General features: G+C 42.1%; 1 protein-coding gene across 3 annotated transcripts in view; it reads right to left on the minus strand.

The window, feature by feature from the left end:
- Positions 1-1,592: 1,592 nt before the first annotated feature.
- LOC113012583 (tumor necrosis factor alpha-induced protein 2-like) overlaps positions 1,593-15,789 on the minus strand; it is a 117,072-nt gene continuing 102,875 nt past the window's right edge. The window contains exons 20-23 of one of the 3 annotated variants that reach the window (XM_026152870.1): positions 3,659-3,778; positions 3,409-3,564; positions 2,742-2,863; positions 1,593-1,863 (exon numbers count right to left, since the gene is read on the minus strand). In XM_026152870.1, coding sequence (XP_026008655.1) covers positions 1,713-1,863; positions 2,742-2,863; positions 3,409-3,564; positions 3,659-3,778 — 549 coding nt within the window. In that variant the 3' untranslated portion in view covers positions 1,593-1,712. Of the gene's footprint in view, positions 1,864-2,741; positions 2,864-3,408; positions 3,565-3,658; positions 3,779-13,996; positions 14,636-15,352; positions 15,475-15,789 lie in introns of those variants that run through there. The other 2 variants (XM_026152872.1, XM_026152873.1) reach the window with 2 other exon arrangements.

Here is a 15,789-nt window from a genome sequence, read left to right on the forward strand (position 1 = left end):
ATCCAGTGTGGATGTCAGTGAAACTGTTGGGAAGACAACGTAAACATTTTATTTGTACTTTATAATCTGCAGATTCTGACAGAAATCTACAGCTATCCTTTGAAGCACCGCTCCTCTCTTAAACGGCAATAAGGATCATTATTAGGTTATTTACATTATTATGTAAATAACAAAATAACTTAAAGCAAAAATTGGGAAACGTGAAGACCGAAGTCTTTATATTAAGGGCCATCAGTCAAACAATACTGTTGCTCTGGGTCTAAACAGAGCGCGTTGTGTGTGACATCTTCTTTTGCGCATGCGGGCCGCTTTGAGCGTTCACACTAGAGAGCGTTTGCTGTCGCATTTTATTTGTAGTGTGAATGAGGAGACAAAAAAATCGGATTTGATCAAAAAATCGGAATTGAGCATTAAGACCTGCAGTGTGAACGTAGCCTTAGACTTAATGTCATGGTCCCTGTGCCTGCCCAGCCGGCCTCACAAGGCTACACTTGTGTTTTTGCTTTTTCTCCCCTACCTCTCTGCCTGAGCGGAGCTCACAGCTGGCTCCCGGCCTTGGCTCACACAGCTGTTGGCGATCAGCTGATTACCCATCTACTATTTGAGGCTGGGTCACAGATCTTCTCATCGCTGGATGATTGAGCTACTGACGTTAGTCTTTCTTTTGGTCTTATACCTTTACGCCCTACCTTCGTGATTTGTGAGTGATTTCTCCCTTTCCTGTTCCAGTTTATCTTCCCGCGGTACGGACGTGTGTGAGTCGGATGTGAGGACGTGAGCGAGCGTGAGAGAGAGAGAGAGAGAGAGAGAGAGCCTTCCCCTAATCCCCTGGAACCCTGGACTTTCCCCGTCACTGTATATATTATTGCACTGGTGTGTAAATAAATCGTGTTCTGAGACGTCAACCTGCTCTGCGCTTGAGTCCCTGCTTTCAGTTCGTGACACTTAACCAGTAGTAAAAGAATCAACCCCAGACAACTCTTTAACACAAACCAAACGTTTACTGAATGTAAGGGCTGGAAAAGTAATGTACAACACACCCTTTTCTTAACTCAACTCAAATGATATCCAGCTCCATAAACAAATGAAACATGCTGTGTAAATGAAATAATTCCCTTTGAAATTATGTTAAACAACACAAATTATCACCTCTTGGTAAGTGACTCACTAATACACACTCGAAAATATGCTATATAAATCCACTAAATACACAATATTCACACATGGGCCCCACACACACTCACATTCACACTTGTTGCAGGCCTGTTTGCTGCTCACAGCGGACGATGGAGAAAAATCCTCTTCTCCCCAGTAAGAGCACGAAAGTCCGACTTACAGTTCAGTTGCTCGGTAGGTTGCCGTTCACCAGCCCCCAACTAAATCCACTCTCCGCTCTCCCTGCGGACCCGATGCTGTCTCTGCTACAGGGCGTTAGCCAGTCACTGTCCAGCTCTCCGACAGTCCATTGCGGCTGCCTCCGTGGCGCAGCCAAGCAGTCCTAGCCTCGGCGGTCGTAGCTGGAAACACAGTTTTTTCACGGTGGTGTGACCGTTGAAACAACATTATGTTACTGTGGCTCTTAAAGTCCATGGGAATTACGAGTATCTACTCCCAAATTCCCACCCGGGCTACACACAATATAATACACAATAATATTGCTGCTCTGCAACCAAACTCTCAGTCAGTGATACTCTAAGAAGCAAATGTGCGGCTCATCTCACTTTAACTTTGGAGAAAAACTTCCGGATTCCAGGATCAGCACGGCTCTCTTTCAGTGTGTCTGACAGAGTGGTTTTGACGATTTTCCTGTCGGCTTTGGAGAGGTTTGTCTTGAGTTTGAGCAGAGCCGAAACATGTTTTTCACTGTTGGTGACAGAAAGAAGAAAGAGTTTTAAAAAAGTGACGTAAAGTCAGAGACTGTGAAAAAAGGATTGTCATGTGAAAGCTGCCACATTTGACATGGAAAAGAAAAAAATATAAAGAAATGAGTTTGAGCATTTTTTTTTTAGCTAAGTAGAATCTGCAATGTTTTATTTCACTTTCAACATAAGAATAACAGCAGAAGTTATAACTTCACTGATCCCGTCAAGACTTGTTTTCATTGACATGTTATGTCTTTTTCTGTGTGTAGCCAGTTTTCTGCCCCTTGACACACATCCTTCCTACAAACACTAGCAGCTGTCATTAGCACATCACCAAACCTCTTTGAATTGCTGAGAAGAGGGGAGATGGAAAAGGTCTCAGTCCACCTCTGTTGGAAATCTGACAATAGGTGGAGCTCTTACTGAAATGGATCCGTGCTTCAAATGCATGTGACTCTCCGAATATGAACTATTTTTACCAAATAACTCTTCCATAAAACTCTTATTTAGCATAAACATATATGAGTGCTATCAAGAGCAGTGTTTATGTCTCCTGGTTCCCTTCTTCCTTTTTCTTTAAGGTTAGAAATAAAACCAAAACTAGACAGTTTGGTTTTCTGGTGGAAGAAATCTTTCATTTAACTCTAATTAACAGCATTATTGACTTCATCTACTCACAGCTGCTGCTGCTTCTCTCATGCCAGCATGTTTTATTTAGTTCTCTGTTTCAGTGCACTATCAGTGAGACTGGTAATGTAAAATAGAAAGGCAGCACATCTACTTTCAGCTAATGTTAGTTCCCATGAATGTAGCTCATCCTGCTCACAAGATATATCTGATACCAATTAAGATGTTTCGCTCAGTCAGCTTCCTGTTTACCTGAGGTCGGGATAAGCAGATCCCAGTGAAACGATTTGCATCTGTATGGCAGGAATATCTTGGAGTTTTAGCACTTCTGCAATCTTGGTCAGGATTTCCTTTAACCAGTCTTGTTTGGATCCCTGTGAAGACAAATCAGTGACGTCAGTTTAGTCTGCAAGTTTCCCCAAACTGTAATCAGCATAGCTGCTGTTTTTGGAAATAATGATGCTTTTCCTTCAGGAGCTATTGCACTGGAACTTCCAGCTAGCTGGGCAGTAACTGTGAATCTAAATTATTTCAGTTAAACAAACTGGAATTTTGCTCCAATTCTTACCAAAAATCTTGTACTGCAAGTGGCAAAGGATCTTGTTCCATTTAATAATATTATAATCCCTGTCTCATAATTGTAACTCCTTGTCCTCTCACCATTCCAGATCCAATATCTATTGACAAATGTCTTTTTTCTATTTCTTACTGATTTTTCTTTTTCTTCACTTCACTTTGAAAGTAAAACCAAAATTAGAGGATAAATTTCAAAACTTTAATATAGCCCGTCAATGGTTCTTTTATTATTGTTAGCTGAATTTGTGACTAAGGTTGTTTCACCCTGTCAAACAATCAGTGTTTGTGCTTGATTGATTTTATTTGTGTCACAGCTAAAGTGTGGAATGAAGGTAAGTCTCACCATTCTGGCAAACAGCTCGTGCAGTCTCTCTGCATTTTCTTTCACAGTCATGTAAGCCTTCAGCTGACGATCCTTGTCCTTCAGTTTGACCTCTCCTTTCAGGAGCCTCCGGACATATTCTACTGTCATTTCCTGCTGAAGCTGACCAATCAGCTCCTGAATGTAAGTAACAAGATCATATGTTAGTCCATTGATTTAAAAGTTGGTAATAATGGCTTCATAGCAAAGTTTCACGCTGTCATGTTTCTACCTGATGACAGGATTGAGTCGAACCCTGAAGTTCTTGAAGCTCGTCTTCAGTGCTGTTCAGCAGCTTCTCAAACGTGTTCTTCTTCAGCCAGTCACTGGTTCCCACCTTCTGGTAGTGTGGCTGTGTGGGGAACAAATGTAAGGCATTTTGTTGATCTGTGGAGATGAAGAGGATAGCTGAAATGAGAAAAAACTTCCTAAATCTGTTTTAAAGATGTAGGGAAATTTCAGAGAGACCCACAGAGCCACACATGCCATCCCTCCCCTTCTAAAGCACACAGTCACGCACACATGTGCGCGCACACACACAGAAAGCTGTGCTGTTTTTAGCGCTAGGACAGCAGCATTCTTGGCTTCTGGGTCAACTTCTCTAAACAGAGACTTTGTAGACTGAAATATTGTGCGGTCTTTCATACTTTCAATGATCCTTTTACTTTTATTTTCATGGTCAGGTCAGTTGTGCAACAACACTAAAAGCTCACTAGAATGTTATGTTTTTGAAAATTTAGTTTTTATTTTGTTACCAACCAAAACTGATGGCCATAAAAAGTGTAAAACGGTGATGTTGTGTTCAGGTTTAGTCATTTACTGAATTTGGAGCCATCAGAGCTTTAGCGGCAATTATCATCAATAAACACGTGTGATGAGCATTAAGTAGACCGTGTCGTGGCAGATTTCTTTTCTGATGTATTAATCACATACTATAACCATTTCACATTAGTAATAGTAATTTCACTTCCTCACTTTAGTATAGTATGCATGCATGTAGAATATCATCACAGGTAGGCCCCAAGTTTTATTGCACCTTCACGGTGGACCCATTGTAGACTTGAATATCTGCAGACATCCTGGAGGTGACGGTGGTCATAACTTTTCTTAGAGTGGGCGGGGGTCAAGGATGAGCTGGACTGAAGGCACGGGGATATGTGATGTTATGTGATGTGCTGTGGAATGCTCTTTGTTTGAGAGCTCACTGTTATTGTTAAAATTTCCACAACAACCTTTCTTTTTCTTTCTTTGCTTGTCTGTAAAAAGTATTTTTGTGGCCAAACAAACTATCCACATGATATATATCTATAAAGAACATAAAACATCTTTCAGATTCTACGTCACAGTCACTGCTTTGAAAGTAACTGCAGCTGCTGTGAGCTTTTATGCCTAACGAGACAAGCTCCTCCTGCTCAGACGATGTAGGGAAATTTCAGAGAGACCCACAGAGCCACGCATGCAATCCCTCCCCTTCCAAAGCACACAGACACACACAGACACACACGCACGCACGCACTTAACCAGATTGTTTGCAGGTCAGAAAGTCTCGGTGCGTAGTATGCTTTGGATTGCACTGACAAATTAAGACTGTTGCTTTTGTTTGGCGACTCAGTGAAACATTGAGTTGACTGTTGTGACAGACCAAAAGAAAAAAAAAAAGTTGATGAAAACATATCGGGGATTTTGCAAAAGCTGAACAAGTAACAAAATATTTTTTCTTTCTGCCAGATGATATAACCTTGCAATATAATATCTTGTTGTTACAGCAGCATTCAGGACCAGAATAACACGCTAACGGAGTCAGGGCCACAAAAGTAAGTGATCCTTTAACTTGGTTTGCTATCAGTTAATTATTAAAGGTTTATTCATACATGTGAACAGACTCTTTAGATCACTTTGTTTTAATACAGAAAAAAATCAACTATGACTATTACTTTATTGACATTCAACAGAAACCTTTGCCATCATGTACTTTGGTTTCATATTGTGCTTTCTGGTGCTTATGTTGCATCCTTTAAATGACTGACCTCCTTTCTGCTGTGTGGATACTCACTGCAGGTATATCTTTTACTAAGTCAAACTAACATTTATCCAGGCCTGGGTTACAGAGGGCTGCAGTCTACACAGAGACTCGAAACGTGCCCTAAGCAATTCCAAGAAGAAATCGAGGAAAAGAGGCTGTAGGGCCGGTATCCAGGTACACATCAGACGAGCCTACAGATCGGAGATTTCCCGACTCGTCTGGAGGCGTCCCCGGTTTCTGCTGCCAGTTACCCTTCCGGATTTGATTGGAAACACGTACTTGCAGCCACTACAGCGTGGATCCTGCCCATCTGATGCTCTGGATTTTGCCGATTATCTCCCCACCGCTGGGCCCTCACAGCCTGCATCGCACAACCGGTGGTTGGTCCCGCCGGTTCCGTGGCGCTGCTGGAGACCTCTCGTGCGGACACAGTGTTTGCTGTCAGTTCCATGCTGACAGAGCTGATGGGAAACCTGCGCTGCCAGCTTTTAATCGGATTGCGCTCTTGAACGCCCGCTCCATCGCAAACAAATCCTTCTATCTGAATGAGCTCTTCACAGGGAAAAACCTGGACTTTCTGTTCCTCACTGAAACATGGCAGAGGGATGGCGAGTTTATTCACCTAAACGAACAGTGTCATGCAGACTGCTCTTACTTGGGCGCCCCCCGTTTAGGTCGCTGTGGTGGAGGACTTGCTGTTGTCTTTAAGGACAGTTTCACCTGCAGAGGTATGCAAACTGAAAACAATTCTTCTTTTGAGTCGCAAACAATTAAGGTGGGCTCTACGAACATCTTTTATTGTGTTTTAGTCTATTGCTCTCCTGGCCCTGCTACTGAGTTCTTAAAGGATTTTATGGACTTCTTATCTTCTATTATCAAGCTGGAGAAAGTTTAAATTCTTGGGGATTTTAACATTCATATTGATGATGCCTCACCTAACTCTGCAGCTGAACTTTTATCTATATCTGAGTCTTTTAACTTTGTCCAACATGTCTCCGGTCCAACCCATGTAAAAGGCCATACCTTGGACCTTGTTTTTTCCTTTGGCCTCAACATTGGCAATGTGTTTGCTGAGGATGTACATTTGAGTGATCATAACTGTATCTTTGTTGAACTCAATTTTAGCTCTAAACAAACGCCTGTGAAGTTAAAAACTCATAGACGCATAATAACTGAGACTACTGCTGAGAGGTTCTCCATTATGTTTGACAGGTCTCTACTTTTTACCGGAAACTATGTAAATGTTCTTATTCAGTCTTTTAATAGGGAATGCACATCCATTTTGGATCAAGTGGCACCTATTAAAACAAGCTCGGCTTTACAAAAGAAGGCATGCCCTTGGATAAATGAGTCTATCTTAAACTTAAGGAGAATATGCCGCAAAATAGAACGACTAGGGAAGAAAACCAAACTTGACTACACAGGCTCCATCTTCGAGATCTCATGCTCTCCTTAAGTGACACGGTGAAAACTGTTAGATCAGAATACTTTTCTAGACTCATAACAAAAATAAAGAGAAATCCCAAGTTTCTTTTTGACAAAATTAGTGCAATTGTCTCCCCAGATGTGATACCTTTAGATGTACTCTCTAAAGTAGATAGTAATAAACTCCTCCGATTTTTTGTTGATAAGATTAATGACATCAATGCTAAAATCTCCCCAAGGCTTTCCTGTTCTCCGAGTCAGGCACTCCCTTTGTACTCCTGGTCGACTTTTACAACTGTAACATATGATGAAATAGCAGCCCTGGTGGACAAAATGAAGCCATCCTCAAGCCCCTCAGCCATTATCCCCACTAAGCTTTTTATTAATGCCTTTGACACCATTGGTCCTTGGGTTGTGAACCTTTTTAATGTTTCCCATTAGACTGGGGTGTTCCCCAGCTTTTTTAAACATGCCATTGTGGAACCAAGGCTCAAAAAACCCAACCTGGATCCAACACCATTTCAAAATGTAAGACCTATGTCCAAACTCCCATTTATGTCAAAACTCCTTGAGAAGGCAGTAGCTGTCCACCTTACGGCATACTTGGAGAAATATAACATCCATGACCGTTTTCAATCTGGGTTCCGTAAGTTGCACTCCACCGAGACAGCACTACTGAAAGTTACTAATGATATTATGATGTCAGCAGACTCCGGAGAATACACAGTCCTAGTCTTGTTAGACCTTACCTCAGCCTTTGATACAGTCAACCATACCATCCTGATAAACAGACTGAGAGACCTGGTTGGGATGTCTGGCTCTGTTCTAGACTGGTTTTCATCTTATATATCTGAAATGAGTTTTAGTGTGTCTGCAAACCAGATCATGTCGGAATCTACAGAGTTGTTGTGGAGTTCCTCAGGGCTCTGTGCTGGGACCTATTCTGTTTTTAATATACATTCTTCCTTTAAGTCAGATAATACAGCAGTTTCCTGAAGTATCTTATCATCTTTTTGCTGACGATATTCAGCTATATTATTCTTTTAAGCCTGCTGAAGCTCATAAGCTCTCCAATCTGATTGACTGTTTAACCACCATTAAACAATGGTTGAACAATAATTGCTTACAGCTAAACCCGGTCAAAACAGAAACTTTGATTATTGCACCAGGCAGTGAAATACCCGATATTAAACGGCGACTGGGTGACTTTGGTTCCTCACAGAAACATAACCTTAGAAACCTGGTTGTATTTTTGATGAAGCTTTTTCTTTGGAGGGACATTTAAATCAGATAGTAGGAACCTGCTTTTTTCACTTGAGGAACATTTCTAAACATCCATCGTGTCAACAAGTGAACTCGAGATGATAATACATGCTTTTATCTCTACAAGACTTGACTACTGTAACAGCCTGTTTACTTGTCTAAACATGAAAGGGCTAGCCCGCCTACAGGTTGTTCAAAACTGCATCGAGGCTACTGACCCGCTCGAACAAGGGTGCTCATATGACCCCTTTTTTAAAGTCGCTGCACTGGCTACCAATCAGATTCAGGTTCCATTTTAAAATTCTAGTTTTAACTTTCAGAGCATTACAGAAAGTTAATGCCCCCCACATACCTCCACTCGTAACCTGAGGTCATCAAACCAAAACCTTTTAGTGGTCCCCCACACTCATTTTAAAAACCGAGGGGAGCGATCTTTCCAAACTGTTGCACCCAGACTGTGGAATGCACTTCCCCTACTACTACGGGGCTTGGACTCAGTGGAGACCTTCAAAAAGCAGCTAAAGACATTTTTATTTCAAAAACCTTTTAATTAGACCAGGGTTTTTGTGATGTATTTTATGACTGTATTATGTTTTTACCTTGTAAAGCACTTTGTGACATATGTCTGTGACAGGTGCTATATAAATAAACTTTACTTACTTACGTACTTACTTATTTTTGGAACCATTTCTGAACTATTAATGGTTAACTTGCCTCTGTGCTACCTTGATTTTAGCTTCTAGTCTTCTCCTCCATGGAGGGCAATGCTCCTTGTGGCTGTTCATCTTGTAGCCAAGCATCTATCATGTTCACTTGTAACCTGCAGTTATCATTCTTATGATTTTTATATTTAACATATGTTGATACTTATTATAGACATTAACTGTAACTCCATTCCCTGTCTGTTGCCAGTACTATTGCTGTTTTTTCCACATACTATAAACCAGGGGTCGGCAACCCTAGGCACGCGTGCCAACTGTGGGTTAACTGATGGCATGACCATAGCTGGACTGGCCATGCTAATTAATTTTCTTTCTTTTTTTTTTGTAACGGTATAAACAATGAAAGGTGGTGGATTGGCCAGATGCTGGCCGGTGTGTAAAAATAACTTAAGTTATTTAGTGGTGGCTATGGCGGAGCTTGCACAGATTCAGTAACATTAGCAAGTGGTGGAGGCCGGCAGGTGGATCAGGGAGAGGGGAGGCAGGAGGAGCAGAGACCCGAGGCAGCCGCTGGTCCGAGTGTCAGGTGAACTGAACTTCAGGTAAGAAGTTATGACCTGCAGTCTATCTGGGCCAGATATGTGCTATGATGTTACTGATAGTGAACTTTATTTTATTCATAAGGTTAGTTAGTAGAGTTGCCAACCGTCCCGTAAAAAGACGGAATCGTCCCGCATTCAGAGAAATTATTACGCGTTTTATGTTGAGCTGAGAAGGGACGCAGTTTGTCCCGGACTTCAGCTAGGATGGAAAAAGACACAAAGGTGGATTAATTCTGTCGTTACGCTGTCAGCTGCCTCTTCTTCTCCTCTCATTCTCTCCCTTCTCTCTCCTGTTGCTACTTTAATCATGAAACTGATCAATGATCAGTGTTGGGAAGGTTACTTTTAAAATGTATTCTATTACAGATTACAGAATACATGCCCCAAAATGTATTCTGTAACGTATTCCGTTACGTTACTCAATGAGAGTAACGTATTCTGAATACTTTGGATTACTTAATATATTATCATGCTTTTTACAACTACATGAATGTACTATTGCTGTGTGATTTATTACTGTTACTGAAGGTCCGCGACTCCGAACTGTAGTAAAGGGACCTCTGACTAATATGGCGCGGTCCCTGTTGGCTCGTAGCCGAAAAATAGCTTTACTTTGTTGTGTGGGTCAACTTTTCTTGTGAGAGACAGAGAGAGGCGTTGAAAGACTGCTCCAACGGAACTTATTGTTTTCAGAGGAAAACAGGAACACGGTGTACAGTCGAGTCTTAATAGCTTACTTACAACTGGGCTCGTCAGGCACTCTTCTTGGCTGAAGTGGTTATTATTATATTTACATGCTTCCAGCTCCCGTTTTTCCTCGATGACAACTCGTACCTTTCCACTCACCTTTTTCTCCCTTCTCGCGCTCACAGACCCATAACGTGTATGGCAGTCCATTCTCCCTGCAACACGGACTACACTGCCCATGATGCTACATTCTTTAGAGCTATGCTTGTAGCATTCTGCCTGTTAGCTTAGCACAACAACAACAACAACGAAAAGGCGCTCTCACACCCAGGAAACACACAGTCGCAGAGAGAGAGAGAGAGCGTGTCGCCCTGTAACCATGGCAACCGTAACGCTGCCGCCTGGAACAACAGAACGTAGCTGTCAAACAAAACCCAAACAGTCCTGACCCGCGACTATATGAAACAGGAAAGTACCGCAGTGTAATCCATTTATCTCAACAAAGTAACTGTATTCTGAATACCACCTTTTTAAACGGTAACTGTAACGGAATACAGTTACTCATAATTTGTATTTTAAATACGTAACGGCGGTACATGTATTCCGTTACTCCCCAACACTGTCAATGATCTCTTTTGTTTGTTTATCGCCCACTTTGCGCCAGAACGGGGAAGCCAGCGGATGTCGCGCTAAACAACAGCAGCACGTTTAAGCTTGATCAGATGTTGTTAGAATTTATTTAATATTAATTTCTAGTATCAGCTGATGTTTGCTGGAGCCACAGCTGTAAAGCTGCTGGTCATGATGTTGGTTTGGATATGTGGTGAGAGGGAAACATGAAGATGAAACCAGGAGATGTCCTTACTGAATCATCAGAGCTGAACAGGTGATGGAGAAACAGGTTTACCTTTTAGGTGACATGAATGAGTTGAAGGGAAGTTATGAACTGTTTCTGAGAGACAAATAACACCAGGATCTGTTTCTTTGTAGCTGATGCTGGTAACTGTGCAGGGGTGGATCTAGCAAAGTTCTGCCAAGGGGCCAGGGAAAGGGGGGCACAAAGAAATACTTCCTTATTCTCATTTAAAATGTCTGGCTGTTATTAAATAATTATCTGAAGCTTACAACCAAAGTTTTTATCTGATATAAAATGTATAGAAATCATACATATACCAACTAGACTGTACATCAATGTCACAACAGCATTTGTTTTCATTCAAAGGCTTTATGGCTTTAATACCTGGTTGGCCGTCTCTAGTCAAAATGCCCGGGCTGTTTTTTTGTCCCAGTCCAGCCCTGGGCACGACACGCAGTGAATTAATCTGAGAAGGTGCATCAAAAAATAAATGGCCGCGCCAGCGGTGCACATCACAAATCAGCTTGCATAGACACATTAGTTGTGCTGCTTCTTTATGACGGTATCTTAGCTAACAAACCCAAATACCAGATTCAACTTGTAATTGGCTAAAAATAACTTAGCCTACTGGTCAGAGGGACGTTGTTAGCTTTCCACATTCTGTTACGTTTCGGTGTTGTCAGTGTTTTGTTTTTTGCGTGACTGTCATGTATTTCCTGCTTTACTTTGAAAGTCTGTGTCATCTTAGTGTGTTCAGTTTACGCTTCCTTGTCTCGTCTGGTCTAATTTGCCCCAGCTGTGTTTCCCTCCTGTGGTCCATTCCCTGATTGCTCCTTCTATGTATTTAAGCCTTGTGTTTCAGTATGTCATGTGCGCGATCTGCCCCCGTGTTGTAAATAAAAAGTTTGTTGTAAATAGCTGTAAATGGGTTTTGTCAATACTTTCGTTTTGAGACACTTCCGTTTTGGGGATTTTGGTGGAGAGCCTTAGTGTTTTTTTTTCGTGTGTTTTTTCTTTATTTTTATTTTCCTGCGTTGCACGCCGGTTGCCTAGGCCGGGATGTAACATATGGGGGCTCGTCCGGGATTGCCTTTGCTGGGGGGTCCGGGGACCGCCCCAGCCTTTGTCGTCTGCTGGAGGGTCCGTGGGACTGCTCCAGCCTTCATCCGCCTTCGCTGGGGGGTCCGAGGGACCGCTCCAGCCTTCGTCGTCTGCTGGAGGGTCAGTGGGACCGCTCCAGCCTTCATCAGCTTCGTCTGCCTTCGCTTCAGCCATCCGCCTTTGCTGGAGGGTCCGAGGGACCGCTCCAGCCTTCATCCGCCTCTGCTGGAGGGTCCGGGGGACCGCACCAGCCTTCGTCGTCTGCTGGAGGGTCCGTGGGACCGCTCCAGCCTCCATCAGCTTCGTCTGCCTTCATCCGCCTTCGCTGGGGGGAGGGTCCGTGGGACCGCCCCAGCCTTTGTCGTCGCTGGAGGGTCCGTGGGACCGCTCCAGCCTTCATCCGCCTTCGCTGGAGGGTCCGAGGGACCGCTCCAGCCTTCGTCGTCTGCTGGAGGGTCAGTGGGACCGCTCCAGCCTTCATCAGCTTCGTCTGCCTTCGCTTCAGCCGTCCGTCTCCGCTGGAGGGTCCGAGGGACCGCTCCAGCCTTCATCCGCCTTCGCTGGAGGGTCCGGGGGACCGCTTCAGCCATTGTCATCTGCTGGAGGGTCCGTGAGACCGCTCCAGCCTTCATCGGCTTTGTCTGTCTGGATCAAACTTTTCACTTGGGGTTACATGTTTGATTTTTGGGTGGGGGGAAATGTTACGTTTCGGTGTTGTCAGTGTTTTGTTTTTTGCGTGACTGTCATGTATTTCCTGCTTTACTTTGAAAGTCTGTGTCATCTTAGTGTGTTCAGTTTACGTTTCCTTGTCTCGTCAGGTCTAATTTGCCCCAGCTGTGTTTCCCTCCTGTGGTCCATTCCCTGATTGCTCCTTCTATGTATTTAAACCTTGTGTTTCAGTATGTCATGTGCGTGATCTGCCCCAGTGTTGTAAATAAAAAGTTTGTTGTAAATAGCTGTAAATGGGTTTTGTCAATACTTTCGTTTTGAGACACTTCGGTTTTGGGGATTTTGGTGGAGAGCCTTAGTGGGTTTTTTTCGTGTGTTTTTTCTTTATTTTTATTTTCCTGCGTTGCACGCCGGTTGCCTAGGCCGGGGTGTAACAATTCTGACACTTCAAAAGCTTCAGCACAGCATCAGCACCACGGAGATACACAGATACATCCGTAGACTCGAGACACAATGCATTTTTGGGACTTTCAGGTGTATGGACCAATGTTTTATTTTCTGATCAAACCACAAATCTTTAATGAGCAGCTGGATTTGTCTCGCTTTAACTGGCTGAGTTAATGCCAGTTAATGCAACATCGAAGCAGCTGGAATCCATAGCTGTGCGTGTTCATGGAGCTTGCATTTTCACCTGCTGGACATCACTATCTGACAAGTTTAACTGTCTTCAGAACATTGCAGAGGCCTATTGACAGTATTTGGCTCTACATGTCTGTGTGAGCAGATTTTCTCTCACATGAGTCCTCAGGTAGCCGTCTGAATGCTGGACACTCGGAGACCTGTGTCTCTGAGTGGGAGACCAAAGATCACATTAACATGTGTATCTCTGTATTAACAGACATGCCATATTGGCTTAGTTTATTTTTCTTATCATTGTTGTGAGGAGACCATAAATAGCATTTGTATTTTCCGTTGTACAGTTCATTTGCTGTTATGGATAAAAAGTGTCTTTTTTTTGTTTCAAAGTAGCTGATAACTATTCGCTGATAGCTGCCAACATCTGCAAACAAATATAACTCTATAAAATGGTTCTATATATTGTGTAACTGTTCATATAGAGCATTATTAAATTTATTGCTAATGCAATCATATGGCACACTGACTTCTGAGGAAATTTTAAATGGCAATCGCCATCAGAAAGGTTACCTACCCCTGCTATAAACCCTACAGTCAGTTTACATGTGGATCATCTACTAAACACAGAGTAAATCGTAAAAACAAATTGAGCTGGTTTTTGCACATTTATTAAAAAACTGAACTTACGTCTTTTTATGTACATGAGACATTTATAATTCTCTGTAATACTATTTATGGCATGAAAATATTAGACTTTAACACCATTGTAGTTTTTAAACAAAACGACATATAATAGAATGACACTGACCTGTCTGTAAGTGTGTAAAAACACACACTTGCATACTTATTTACAAAAATACATTTTACATGAAATGCACAAAAATTACCAGCATGAATGTGACATCTAGCTTATGTATACAGTAACATACAGTGACTACAGCAAGCATTCACCATCACAGAGTCTGCGTATAATAGGGATTTCAGTCTAAGTAGCATCTGAACCAATGTTTTTCCCTGGCATTCACTCTGCATGTCTTTACAGAGATAGACTGTAACACAATATAATACACAATAATATTGCTGCTCTGCAACCACACTCTTAGTCAGTGATACTCTAAGAACCAAATGTGCGGCTCATCTGACTTCAACTTTGGAGAAAAACTTCCGGGTTCCAGGATCAGCACGGCTCTCCTTCAGTGTGTCTGACAGAGTGGTTTTGACGATTTTCCTGTCGGCTTTGGAGATGTTTGTCTTGAGTTTGAGCAGAGCCGAAACATGTTTTTCACTGTTGGTGACAGAAAGAAGAAAGGGTTAAAAAAAGAGATGATTTTCTCTATGTAAAGTCAGAGACTGTGAAAAAAGGATTGTCATGTGAAAGCTGCCACATTTGACATAGAAAAGAAAAAATATAAAGAAATTTGAGCATTTTTTTAGCTAAATATAATCTGCAATCTTTTATTTCACTTTCAACATACGAATAACAGAAAAAGTTATAACTTCACTGATCCCGTCTAAACTTGTGTTTCATTGACATGTTATGTCTTTTTGTGTAGCCAGTTTTCTGCTCCTGACACACATCCTTCCTGCAAACACTAACAGCTGTCATTAACACTTTACTACACCTCTTTAAACTGCTGAGAAGAGGGGAGGTGGAAAATGTCTCAGCCCACCTCTGTTGGAAATGTGACAATAGGTGGAGCTACTTTTAGCTCATGTTAGTTCCCGTGAATGTAGCTCATCCTGCTCACAAGATCTGAAACCAATTAAGATGTTTCGCTCAGTCTGCTTCCTGTTTTCCCTCAGCTCTCTCTGAAAAGTACGATTGTTTATCCTGACCTAATGTCTCACAAACCTCTTATCATGATATAGTTCTGTCCTTATTGTTTATGTTACAGTTGATACAACAGGTCCCAAAAAATGAGAGCACATTACATTTGTGTGAGTTATACTCTGTATGTTTCTGTATTAAAGTAAATAATGTCTGAGTCAATTCAAAAGTTACCTGAGGTCGGGATAAGCAGATCCCACTGAAACAATTTGCATCTGTATGGCAGGAATATCTTGGAGTTTTAGCACTTCTGCAATCTTGGTCAGGATTTCCTTTAACCAGTCTTGTTTGGATCCCTGTGAAGACAAATCAGTGACGTCAGTTTAGTCTGCAAGTTTCCCCAAACTGTAATCAGCATAGCTGCTGTTTTTGGAAATAATGATGCTTTTTCTTCTGGAGTAATTGCACTGGAACTTCCAGCTAGTGTGTTAAATGTGAAAATGAAATTATCTGAAGTGCCTCAATGCTGTGCTTTATATTAACTAAAGTGTCATATAATCATATAGTGTAGTAATGAATGGACGTGGCCCAGATATTAAAGGCCTTAGACTGCATGTCTTTTAGTGATAGAAATGTAAGAGACTCCTGCCCACGCTTGTCTGCAGAAGTTG

Source organism: Astatotilapia calliptera, chromosome 19 (assembly GCF_900246225.1).
Source record: "Astatotilapia calliptera chromosome 19, fAstCal1.2, whole genome shotgun sequence".
Classification (NCBI taxonomy): domain Eukaryota; kingdom Metazoa; phylum Chordata; class Actinopteri; order Cichliformes; family Cichlidae; genus Astatotilapia; species Astatotilapia calliptera.